Consider the following 12348-nt stretch of genomic DNA (forward strand, 5'->3'; position numbering starts at 1 on the left):
CTTTAAGACATAGGCTAATAGCCAGGAGCAGTGGCTCACATCTGTAATCTCAGCACTTTGGGAGGCCGAGGTGGACAGATCACTTGAGGTCAGGAGTTCAAGACCAGCCTGGCCAACTGAAACCCCATCTCTACTAAAAATACAAAGTTAGCTGGGCATGGTAGTATGCGCCTGTAATCCCAGCTACTTAGGAGGCTGAGGCAGGAGAATCACTTGAACCTGGGAGGCAGAGGTTTTAGTGAGCCGAGATCCACTGCATTCCAGCCTGGGTGACAGAGCAAGACTCCATTTCAAAAAAATAATAAATAAATTAAACAAAATTAATAAAATAGTAAACATATGGGTAAATCTTAAACAAATTTTAGCTGTATAAGTAGAATATAATACAGTCTAATTAGTAGAATAAAAAAAGAGAGAACAAAAATACTGAAAAGTTGCAAACAGGTCAGCAAAATGATCATTTGAATTACAATGTTCTAATGTTCCTATGTTGCTCAGGATAACAATAAAGATGTTGAAAAACTTAAAATTTGTTAGGTTGAATACACATTATAATTTATAGGATAAATCCCAACAGAACCGAAATATGGTTTATAATTTCTAGAAGAGTAGATGGGAAAATGCATTAGGAAAATAGCTGCACAATAAAACTACCTTGGGTTTCATTTTGAACCAGAGCTACAGCAATCTAATTTTTGTTAGGTATCTCTATATTGTTTTGTTTTCCTACTGGTTCTATAAATTGGCTTAAATCCTCTGTTTTGGATATTAACGTTCCAATTGATTGCATACAATTCCTTAATTTCTATTAAAGTGAATTCTATCTCATTCTATAAATGTTTCCAGATCTTAATCATAGCTATTCTGACTCAAGTTCAGAGCTGCAGTATCACTTTTTATTCATTTATTCACAGATATTTATCAAATGCCAATATTTGCTAGAACCATCTACTTGGAACACGGTTGTACTTAGGATAAAAGTATTGATTCAGGTATCCACTCTAGGGATTACCACCAGCCTTGTTCAGTGACAGGGAGGGTGATGAGGCAGAGTGGAGCAACTTAACCTGATTTCATGTAAGTTAAAATGTCCACGTTGGGAAGTGAAGGTGCAAGATAACTAAATTGCATCTTCCTAGTAGATATGTTTTGTCAGAGTTTGCTCTATATTAAAAAAAAAAAACAGGATTTGTGAACCTCGTAATTTTTTAAATGCAGTATTTAAATATATAACAAAATGTTTCTATATTCCTGGGCAATGTGTAATTTTTTTGTTAATCTGTATATATCTTTTGTGATAAAGACTCAGTTATAGGATTTAGTGTTGTTTAGTGGACAGGTTTCTATTAATAATGGTACATTCACAATGCATGGTACTTTTTGACTTTTAAACTACATAAAATGTATATTCTTGCCCAATAAAGAAGGCTAAGATCTGGTCTATTAAGGGTTAGAAGAACATAGGCAAAACCACCATAGTAAATCATGTCACAGAGGCCACAAGAGGCAGTGGGCTTACCTCAATGACAGTCCATTTCATTTATAATTCGAAGCCCTCTCTCACCAAAAACTCACCAATAAGAGCAGATTTACTCAGTTCTCCAAGGAATCTCAAAATTGTTTTTAATGTACTGGTTTTAGAATGCATGTCATTTTTCTAACAGGACACTACGTGAAGTACTGTGTAGTCCAGCAATGGGAGATAAACTCTCTCTTAATCTCTGTGTTCTATGTTAGAAACTAAGTAACAAAACAGAGCATCACTCACACTCTCCTCTGGCCTTTCCAAGCTGCTCTCTGAGGCACCTTCATAGGCGTCCACCCCTGGATGTGGAACACTGAGAGTAGTGTCTAAGAAGAAAAGCAAAAACATATGCATGAATTCAGTCCCTGATTAAGTCAGAATTCATATCACGAAATAAGGAACTGACTTCAAAAACCATTCCTATAAATAGTTTGTTTTATTGTCCTGGAAATTCGGTGCATTCTAACCTCAAGACATATTTCTATGGAGTCTTCTCAGAGCAAGAAATAATTGTGGTAAGTTCAACAAGCATATATTGAGCACCTACTATATGCCAGACTCTGCACAAGACACTAGGAACACAAAGACAACATTCCTATACTTAAGGAGCGATCTAATAAAGGGAACACATACTAAAAGAAGTAACTCCTCTACCAGAGAGGAGAAATGGGTAAAGGTTGGAAATTGGTTGTGAATTGACAAGTGTTAAAACTGGACCTTATCATGTTATTCTATTTTTGTAGATGTTTGAAATTTCTAACACAGAGTAGTTTGTGGGGTTTTTTAATTAAAAATAAAGAAATGAATTACCAATTTACAAGAAATATACTGGGCAAAGGAACATGTTAAACTATACCACAGAATGCAACAAGAGAATCCTTACTCTGGGAAACTCTCACAAGACGAATGACAAATGGTGGCGTTAGAATGGTTCTACGTTTTCACATTAGTGGTGGCTACAGAGTGTTTGCCTTAAAATAATTCATTAGCTCATACATTTGTTTTAAGTGGTGTTCTGACTTGTACTTAACGCTTAAGGATTTTTAGGTACCCACAACATAATGCCATAAAATAAATTTTTAAAAATTACTTTTTCTTGAGACTCTTGAGAAACATATTAAAAGAGAGAAATCTGATATTTTTAAAAAGTCAGCTGCAAAAAATGTTCATGTTTATGAGACTGTCTCAAACCATAAATAATTTTAAAAGAAAAGTGAATAAAGACACAAAAGTATACCTCCCAATGTTGAAGTATCACCAACAGGAACTGGAGAAGACAGTTCAGGACTAGAAGAAAAATGTTTGCAGTTAATAAAATGACAGACACATGAGAGTTTATTTTGGGATTTTGGGGGTTGTTTTCCAAAAAGGAAAACACTAGATCACCAATTAAGGGCTCCCAAGCAAAAGTACCAAAAAGCAAAGTTTTTAAAATTAAAACTTCATAATTCATTTATTTTATATTTATTGATGCCTACTCAACTAGAATCACCCTACCTAGAATTCCTCCCTAGTTATCTTCTCATCATCCTGTTTTCTCTCTTCTCAGTTCTTATCACTATGTGAAATTTTATTTATCTTCTTATTTATCTCTGTCTCTAATGCCTTAGTCCTCTAGCACAATATTGCCCAAAATGGTAGCCACTGGACATGCGTAGCAATTTAAATTAATTAAAATTAAACCAAGTTAAAAACTCAGTTCCTCATTTACACCTGCCACATTTCAAGTGCTTAATAGCTGCATGTGGTTAATGGCCATCATACTGGACAAGATGGTAAAGAACATTTCCATCACCACAGATGTTCTATTGAACAGGAATGTATTAAGAATCTAAACCGCATGAGATTGGAGACTTTGACTAATATATTTCTGCTGTATTATCCAGTGTCTAAAACAGTACCTGCCATTTAGTAGGCATTAAAAATATATTTTGGGGATAAATGAATACTATGTGCCAGGCAATGTAGAAGGTATCTGGCATATAATTGTGAGCAAAACACCCATTGTATATGAAGGTTACAGTCTTATAGAAATTATACACACTAAATCAATAATTACAGATGAGACAAGTAGTATAGACAAGAAAGTAGTGGCTGCTAGAAGGAACATAAAACCACAAACCTGATCTCATTTGAGAGATCATTGAAATCATAAAACCTATTTATATAAAAAAAGTCAGGCTTAGAGAAATTATTTGCTGTAGGCCCCATTGCTAACAGGTATCAGGTCTCCTAGCTGTTGTTTTACCACGCCACTCTGCAACTGCAAACAAAGATAAGAAGAGATCAGAAGATCATCTAAGAAAGCCTCTCCTCCTAAAGGAAAGAAAATAGGTTTCCACAAGTCCATATTTTCACATATCCCAAAGGTATAAACGTTAAATTACAGTAATTTGGGAACTTTTTAGAATTTTCAAGTTTGTACACATGTCCTAAGAGGAAAAGGGCTATTCCCTTAACCTTTTCCAAAGATATTGGATCAGTGGTGATTGTCTGTTTTCAACTCATAGCAATTAAAAACTCTCTTCAAGTCGGGCGCGGTGGCTCATGCCTGTAATCCCAGCTCTTTGGGAGGTCCAGGCAGGTTGATCACTTGAGGCCAGCAGTTCGAGACCAGCCTGGGCAACATGGTGAAACCCCGTCTCTACTAAAAATACAAAAACTAGTCAGGCATGGTGGCACATGCCTGTAATCCCAGCTACTCAGGAGGCTGAGGTATGAGAATCACTTGAACCCAGGAGGCAGAGGTTGCAGTAAGCCAAGATTGTGCCACTGCACTCCAGCCTGGGTGACAGAGGAAGACTCTGCCTCTAAATAAATAAATAAATAAAAACTCTCTTCAATGCTACCAAGTCAACTTCCTAAAGTAATTTGATCAACAGTCAAAAATATCTCCCGCATAGACGTGCCCAGGTCTGTGATGTGCCCAGTAAGTCACATCTTCAGAGCCACACACCTTTAGATCACCCTACTGCTCTAAATTAGATTACAGAGGTACTCAAAGCCTCGAGATAAACATGACACACATTTTGAGGCATCAGTTTTACTAGAAGCTTAAACAGGTTAGGAGTTAAATAAGAACGGATGTATAATTAAAAACCTTTTAATATTATAACAAACATAGCTATATTACGGAATAGAATATAAAGTTTAAATGAATATGAAGATAAAATATGATAATTCAAAGACATTTTATGATTGGAGCTGGTATGGGAGGGTCAATTAGGGGCATGTTTTCTAAATGCCCAGGCTTTGGTAGAAAATTTGAGAAACATAAGTTAAAAAAAAAAAAAAAAACTTCACCATAAAGATCCTTCTGGTTTTAAAAATTCTGTCTAAAAAAGTAAGATATTAAACTATTACACAAAACTCATCAGTATTGTTTATTTAGAGCATATTTGCATAAAATCGCTTACTAATCTAGAAGAACCTAAAGGGATATGACATCTGGACAAGTTATTTTGATGAGCAGAGGACAGCATGAGTGATGAGGAAGCATTAAGAGGCTTCTCGGGTTACAGAAGATGGAGCTGAAAAAAATGGGATTCAGATGCATTCAGAAGAAACATTAACATAATCAGGCCTGAATAGGGTCCATCAATTGTCCACATGACAGTACCCCTTCTCAGTACCTTCATTTCATAGATGAAAGAAATAAGGTCCAAACAGGTAAAGCAACTTTCCCAGGCTCACACAAAAATTCCTAACTGTATCCAGTTCTCTTTGAATAATAATAGCAAGAATAATTACAACTAAATTTACTGAGCCCTCATCATGTGTCATACATTGCTAAGTGCTTTATTTAGGTTAACTAACTTAATTCTGGCAACCACCTTAAGAAGGAGATCCTATGATCCCATTTAGACTGATGAGGAAACTAATGCTAGAAGAGGTTAAGAATTTGCTCAGGGTCACACAGCTAAGCCAATGGAGGAGCTATGATGTAAAATAGGCCCACTGGATGCCAGAAACCTCATTCTTACTCACCTCAAATCACTGCTTCACAACATGGCCCTTATGTGATCCCTACTCTTTAGAAGGGTTTCACTTGGCCTTCATGATATTGGCCTATAAAAACTAAATGACCTAAAAATCAGTGTATAAGGTCCCAGAAAGAGGAAGGGGAACCTGGTTAGAGTTGCTCTATGGAGAGCAACCAGATATAAGGGTCACAATAAGGCAAAGGTATGAAAGCACAACACAGCAACTAGAATAGGATGTTGGGATGAGGTAGCAGAGAAACCGGACTTCACCTGGGGTGAGTTAAATTGTCTCCGACATCAAATCAAATTTAAGCTAATTCTCTAACTAAGCAAGCATTCAGAATGGAGAAGTTTACTTCAGTTGAACTAGATTTCACCTTGCCGAATTCAAAATAACATTATTTTAATAGTGATAAGTAGGAAACTCTCAGTAATTTAAATCATTTGCCTACAGTCCAACTCTTAATCCCTCAACCACCCACTCTCCTTTCAAGAGACAGTAAAGAACCCTTAACAACAAGAATCTTTTCACATGTTTTCATTAAGTATTCCTCCTGCAGAGATCCTTTAGAATGTCACTCACAACAGCACTAGAACACAGAGGTGTATTGAGTTTGGAAAGAGAAATACTACTTCATTTCTAAGTCAAACCACAAAGTTGAAGCTGTTCAGCTAAGATCTTTAGCTTAATATTAATAACATACCACCCCTTACTATCTCCTTTCCTCAGTTCATCCAGCACATTATTCATTTTTCACCATGACTACCTAATCATGTCAATGGAATTCAGGTGGGATCGTGTAAAAAGATGCTCACAGCTATATAGAACATACATTTAAAGACATTGTAAAACAAGCCAAGCTCAGGTTCATATGCAGATTCCTACTCCCCTTGATATCTTCTATACTTTGCTTTGCTCTCAAATATGTTACTATAATCACATGTGACAGCAAAAGAACTCAAAGAAAGGAGTTAAGAAACCTGAGTGCTAGTCCTAGATGTATCATTAACTTTGTGTATGATTTAGGGAAATACCTTAGTGGCTCTGGGCCTCAAGAACTTAACCTTTAAAACAAGAACACCTCCATGTCTGCCTATTTCAAGAAGGTGTTGACAAAAATTAAATAAAATATTATATACAGAAGCATCAGAAAAAGTATGAAATACTAAACAAATATAAAACGGGTTAATGGGACAATGACATATGTCATCCCAAACAGAATAGAACATTTGCTGAAAATATCTATATCTATATATCTATATAGATATATAGGCCAGGCGCAGTGGCTCATGCCTGTAATCCCAGCACTTTGGGAGGCCGAGGTGGGCAGATCACCTGAGGTCAGGAGTTCAAAACCAGCCTGGCCAACATGGTGAAACCCCATCTCTACTAAAAAATATACAAAAATTAGCTGGGCATGGTGGCACACGCCTGTAATCCCAGCTACTCGGGAGGCTGAGGCAGAAGAATCGCTTGAACCTAGGAGGTGGAGGTTGCAGTGGGCTGAGATTGGGCCACTGCACTCCAGGCTGAGTGACAGAGCGAGACTCTGTTGCAAAAAAAAAAAAAAATTATATATATATATATATATATATATATTTGGCTTTGTGATCCATGATGGGTATTCTCAACTACAATTCTCAACTTCAAATGTAAATTAATTGAGACACACACACATAATCCCAAAGAGCAGTCCTTACACTGAGAATATCACCAGAGACCTGATAATAGACTCGGGTGATTAGGCAGAAATTCTGTTATTAATTTAACAAATATTTAGTAAGCACATATCCTAGGATGAACCTTGCACTCGTTATTGGGGATGTAACCGTAAAACCAGATGGCAGGAGTTTAAGGAGTGATTGGAGCTAAGTGGACATTCTTTCAAGATGTCTGGCTATAATGGAGACAAATGCGGGCTGTTTTAAAAATAGGTAACATGAGAGGGACTTCAGCATGTTTAAATACTAATGGGAAAGAGTTAGTAAAGAAGGAAGTTGGAGACTCAGGAGAAAGAGAGAAATAATGACAGGCAGAGGTTTCTAAGAGGAAAGACAGAATGTAAGGTCCTGAATACAGGCAGAAAATGTTCTTTTTAAGAGTTGGCAACTGATAGCAGGAGATGTTTAAAATAGGATATAGCAGAGTATTTGGTGCAAGACATACATTAGCTGTATTAGAGTTTGCATAGAGGTCTGCAATTTAAATTACAGAGAATTGTGATTGGCAGAATACTAGCCTCCCAAAGAGGTCCATATCTTAATCCCCAGAGAGGGGAATTAAGGTTGCAAGTAGAATTAAGCTTGCTAATCGGCAGATCTTAAAATAGGCAGAGTATCCTGGGTTATCCAGTAGGCTTCATGTAATCACAGGGACCCTTTTCATGTGGAAGAGAGAGACAGAAGCAAGTCAGAGTGATGGAATGTGAGAGAGACTCCACCGGCCATTGCTGGCTTTGAAGATGGAAGTGGGCCATGAGCCAAGAAATGTGGGTGGTCTGTAGAAGCTAGAAAAGGCAAGAAAACAGATTCTCCCCTACAGCTTCTAAAAAGGAACACAGCCCTGCTGATACTTTGAGACCCAAAGGAAGCTTCTGAACTACAGAACTATAAGATAATCCATGTTGTTTTAAGCTGCCAAGGTCAAGACTAATTAGTTAAAGCAGCAGTAGAAAACTAATACAAGAATCTCTTTACACAGAGAATACAAAAATAATCTCAAAAAATTTATAAAAATAAATTTGAATAGTGGAAACAGGAGTTAATGGAGTAGTGACACATGTCATTCCAAAGAGAATAAAATATTTGCTGAAAAAAATATGTATTTGGCTTTGTGGTCCATGGAAATCGTGGGCAAATAAGGGTTTTAATGGATGACTGTAATATTCAACTGGAGAAAGGTAGGCTGAGTAAATTCTTAGGCCACTCCTATGGTATCAATCCCAGTGTGAGCTAGCCCCATGTCACCCCCTTTAGCATCTCCCACAGTCGGCAGTCTCCACCCCACTTCAACCTCATCTGCCCTAGTTTCAGGCAGAATACAAATTTTTAAATTTTCAAAATTCACTTATATTTTAGTTCATATGTATTGTTATTTCTTTATATGCCTTATTTTCTAAGAATAGTGAATATCTTGTATCCTCTATTATACCTAGTACAGGCAGTGACTTATCAATAGAGATACATGATACATACGGTTAGTTCTGCTATGCTATTTATTTGTAAATTTGTTTCAACATGATTAATATATTAAGAAACAGTTGAGCATAATGCAGATTTCTTCTTTACCTATACCCAATTTCATTGTGAGAAACGCTAGATGAATAAACAAAACCACCAAGATGAAGAGAGGCCACATACGAATACACCAAGCACTCTCATGCCCAACACTTCAGACATCTTCCAGCTACTTCAGTTCACCCATGAGTTATGAACCACACCTACCCTCATATGGTGTTACAACTTTCCGTCCTTCTTCACATAACTCTCCTTCCATCACTTTACAATAATTTATAAGCTACGATCTTTCCAGTATCCAATTTTACGAACAAATGTCAGAAATCCATCAAGGTTAAGTGACATATTTATTATGGTATTTGTGTATTTCTCAACCACATGGGACATGTAAACTGTGCTACCATTTTTATTAGGTTACTTTTTGTTTGTTTGTTTTTGAGATGGAGTCTCACTCTGTCGTTGCCCAGGCTGGAGTACAGTGGCACAATCTTGGCTCGCTGCAACCTCCACCTCTCAAGTTCAAGCTATTCTCCTGCCTTAGCCTCCCGAGCAGTCAGCATTACAGGTGCACACCACCATGCCTGGCTAATTTTTTTTGTATTTTTGTAGAGACGGATTTCACCATGTTGGCCGGGCTGGTCTTGAACTCCTGATCTCAAGTAATCTGCCTGCCTCAGCCTGCCAAAGTGCTGGGGTTACAGGCGTGAGCCACCGCACCAGCCACTAGGTTCCTTTTTTTAAAAAATGTATTGTTGACAAAGTTCTTGGGTATTGTGCCCCTAACTTTATTATTCCCATTGCCCCTGTAGTTTTTATCGCATGATTTTCAACAATTTTTAGCAAATAATATATCACATTATAGTAGAACTAACTATACGATGAAGGCGTTTTGTTTTCATAGAAACTTTTTGAATAAACCCTATAAGTTTGTTTGTTCTAAGACTCTTTCCAACATGGTACATATATGCAGAATATACAGTAGATTGCCAGAAGCCATAGAGTAGACTTGGCTCCATTTCTAAAGCTCCCATTTTGTGTGATATTTGAGGAAATAAACCAATTTATATAAAATTTATATATACTGATATACTACATAGCAAAATACAAAAGAGTGCATGAAGTCTTAAGAAAAGAAAAGGATGTTTGGATTTGCAAAAACAAAACAAAAAAACTCTGAGCTATACTGCCCATATTTTCTGCCATTGAGGACTTTGGGAGAAAAGTTTGATAAACACTGTTCTAAGCAAATGTTAAAATCCCCTTAGCTGACAAATACATAAACTAATAAGAAAAATAAAAAATAACTCTGGCTGCTGTGTTGAAAATGTACTGTAGTTGGGAAAGGGTTAGATATGTTAAGAAGCTATTATAAAAATAAAAGACGCTGGTGGCTCATACCAGGGTGGTGGCAGTGAAGATGGTGAAAAGTGATCAGATTTGAGATATATTTTGAATCTACAGGCAACAGAAATTCTTGATGGATTGGATGTGAGGTGTGGGAGAAATGGAAATATAAAGCATGATCACAAAGTTTTGGTCTGCATGACAGACGTGATAAAGTTGTCACCAATAGAAATGCAGAGTTAATTGGGTTGGGGACATGGGAGAACCAGGAATTCAGTTGTGGATGTGTTGAGTTTGAAATGTCTACTTGACATTCACATAGAGATGTCATCATAAATATGAGTTGCCTTCCATCTTCTCAGTTTATAGATAAAAAACATTGCATCAGATTGTTTGAGTCATTTATCCAAAATCAAAGTAGCCAGGTAGAGGCAAAAAGAAAAGGTCTCTTGATGCCCAGTCCAGTGCTATTCTTAGTAAACCTTCCCAGAGAGTAGAGAACTTTCCAGTAAAAGAGACTCATTGTTTTAATGAATCCAATGAATCAATATTTTTATGGGTAAACAAATTCTAATATTCAATTCAAGAAACTAAATCAAGATCTATTTATCAATATGAACAAAAAAAAACAAAATCATTTGAATGGCAAAAGGAGAGTGCATAAATATCCTTAGTAGGCATTAAACAAACAAATTCATGTATATTTAGGACAGACTCAAAATCTGCGCCTAACAGTTTCTAAAAGAAGTGATATTCCTTGTCCTAGCTGTGCACACAGGATTCCAAGGCACTTCCAATGCCATCTGCTTACTGTAGTTACCATCATCTCCTGCAGCACAAGTTTGAGAGGGCCAGAGTCAGAGTAGGCTTAATATTTGTCTCTATGTCTGAGATATTTCATAACTTAACCTTTTTTTAAAGAAACAAAACTGTAAAAAAAGATAGAACCATTACTGAATTCTTGCTTTCTAATAAACCACAACCATCAAATTAGTTAACTTTCCTTTTGCTGACATTGCTAGAATGTCCCAGAGACTGTTAACTAATTTGATAGTTCCATTTTTCTGTCACTTAATGACTGGAATTGTAAACAAGTCTCATTAAGTTTTGTGAATGTCAGAGAATTTCATAGAGAATTTTTCATCCTGTAAAAATTTCATAGGGTAATTGTGACAATTAAATGTAAAAAAATCTTGTTAAAATGTAAAGCTCTATATGTCTATAAATGCAGATGTGTAAGGGATGATGGTAGGGTTGGGGATATGTCATCTCATAAGAGGTCAGGGAGTATCACCACTATCCGTCTACTGGTCCATCTTTGCCCCAAGAGTACTGCCAGTGTGCACCAAAAGGATAACCCTGCACTAGGCCACATCCCTGACAGACACACAGGGATCGGTACTTTCTGCCCCTACTCTCACTGAATGCGCTACAGACACAGAAAGACGTAGACTTCCTGCTCTTCTAGGAATCCTATTCTTGATCATTTGATGCTTTCCTAAAGCCTGAGAAACAGATACTTTTATATAAAGTGAAACAACCAAGATTTAGCATAAGTTGTTGATAAGACAAACACTAAAATTTCTATTTCTCTCCTGTCTACAGCTCTGTCTCTCTCATATACTGCCTCATTGCATGGACTCACAGCCAGGCCACAAGGTACGTATTCAATATGCTGACAACTGATGGTTTGAGAAACATTATCATGGAGAAGTCTGTCTAATATAAAGTAGTTACTTTCTAAATCTTTATTCATTTGAAGTTAGCTCCTTTGAATTTCAGCAGATACAATTTTAAAACTGGTACAAATATCTATACAAAAGTTCATTATATCATTTTTAATTTTAAATTTTTATAAATTTTGATAGATTTAGGGGGTACAAGGGCCATTTTGTAACATGGATACATGGTGTAGTGATGAAGTCTGGGCTTTTAGTATGTAAATTATAGAAACCATTTAAATACTTTTTTTCATTCTTCATGTTTGTCTTTCTCATTCACACACATATATGCACGACAAAGAAAACCGATTTTTTAATCTCTGAATGATGTAAAATATTCTAATAATTTAAATACATATTCATTACAGCATAGGGGTTGAACACTGGCTTTGTGACCTTGGACAAGTCCCTTAAACTCTCTATACCTTAATTTCCTCCTCTTTAAGAGAAGTATAATATTAATACCTACCTCATTATATTGTTTAGAGGATTAAGTAAATTAATACAAGTAATAAAGTACCTAGAACAATGTCTGGCC

General features: G+C 36.4%; 1 protein-coding gene across 1 annotated transcript in view; it reads right to left on the reverse strand.

Moving 5' to 3' along the window:
• Nucleotides 1–12348, reverse strand: part of IMPG2 (interphotoreceptor matrix proteoglycan 2) — a 101048-nt gene that overhangs the window by 53197 nt on the left and 35503 nt on the right. The window contains exons 5-6 of the mRNA XM_055259840.2: nt 2763–2812; nt 1769–1851 (exon numbers count right to left, since the gene is read on the reverse strand). Coding sequence (XP_055115815.2) covers nt 1769–1851; nt 2763–2812 — 133 coding nt within the window. The remainder of the gene's footprint in view (nt 1–1768; nt 1852–2762; nt 2813–12348) is intronic.

The sequence above is a fragment of the Symphalangus syndactylus genome, chromosome 21 (genome assembly GCF_028878055.3).
Source record: "Symphalangus syndactylus isolate Jambi chromosome 21, NHGRI_mSymSyn1-v2.1_pri, whole genome shotgun sequence".
Classification (NCBI taxonomy): domain Eukaryota; kingdom Metazoa; phylum Chordata; class Mammalia; order Primates; family Hylobatidae; genus Symphalangus; species Symphalangus syndactylus.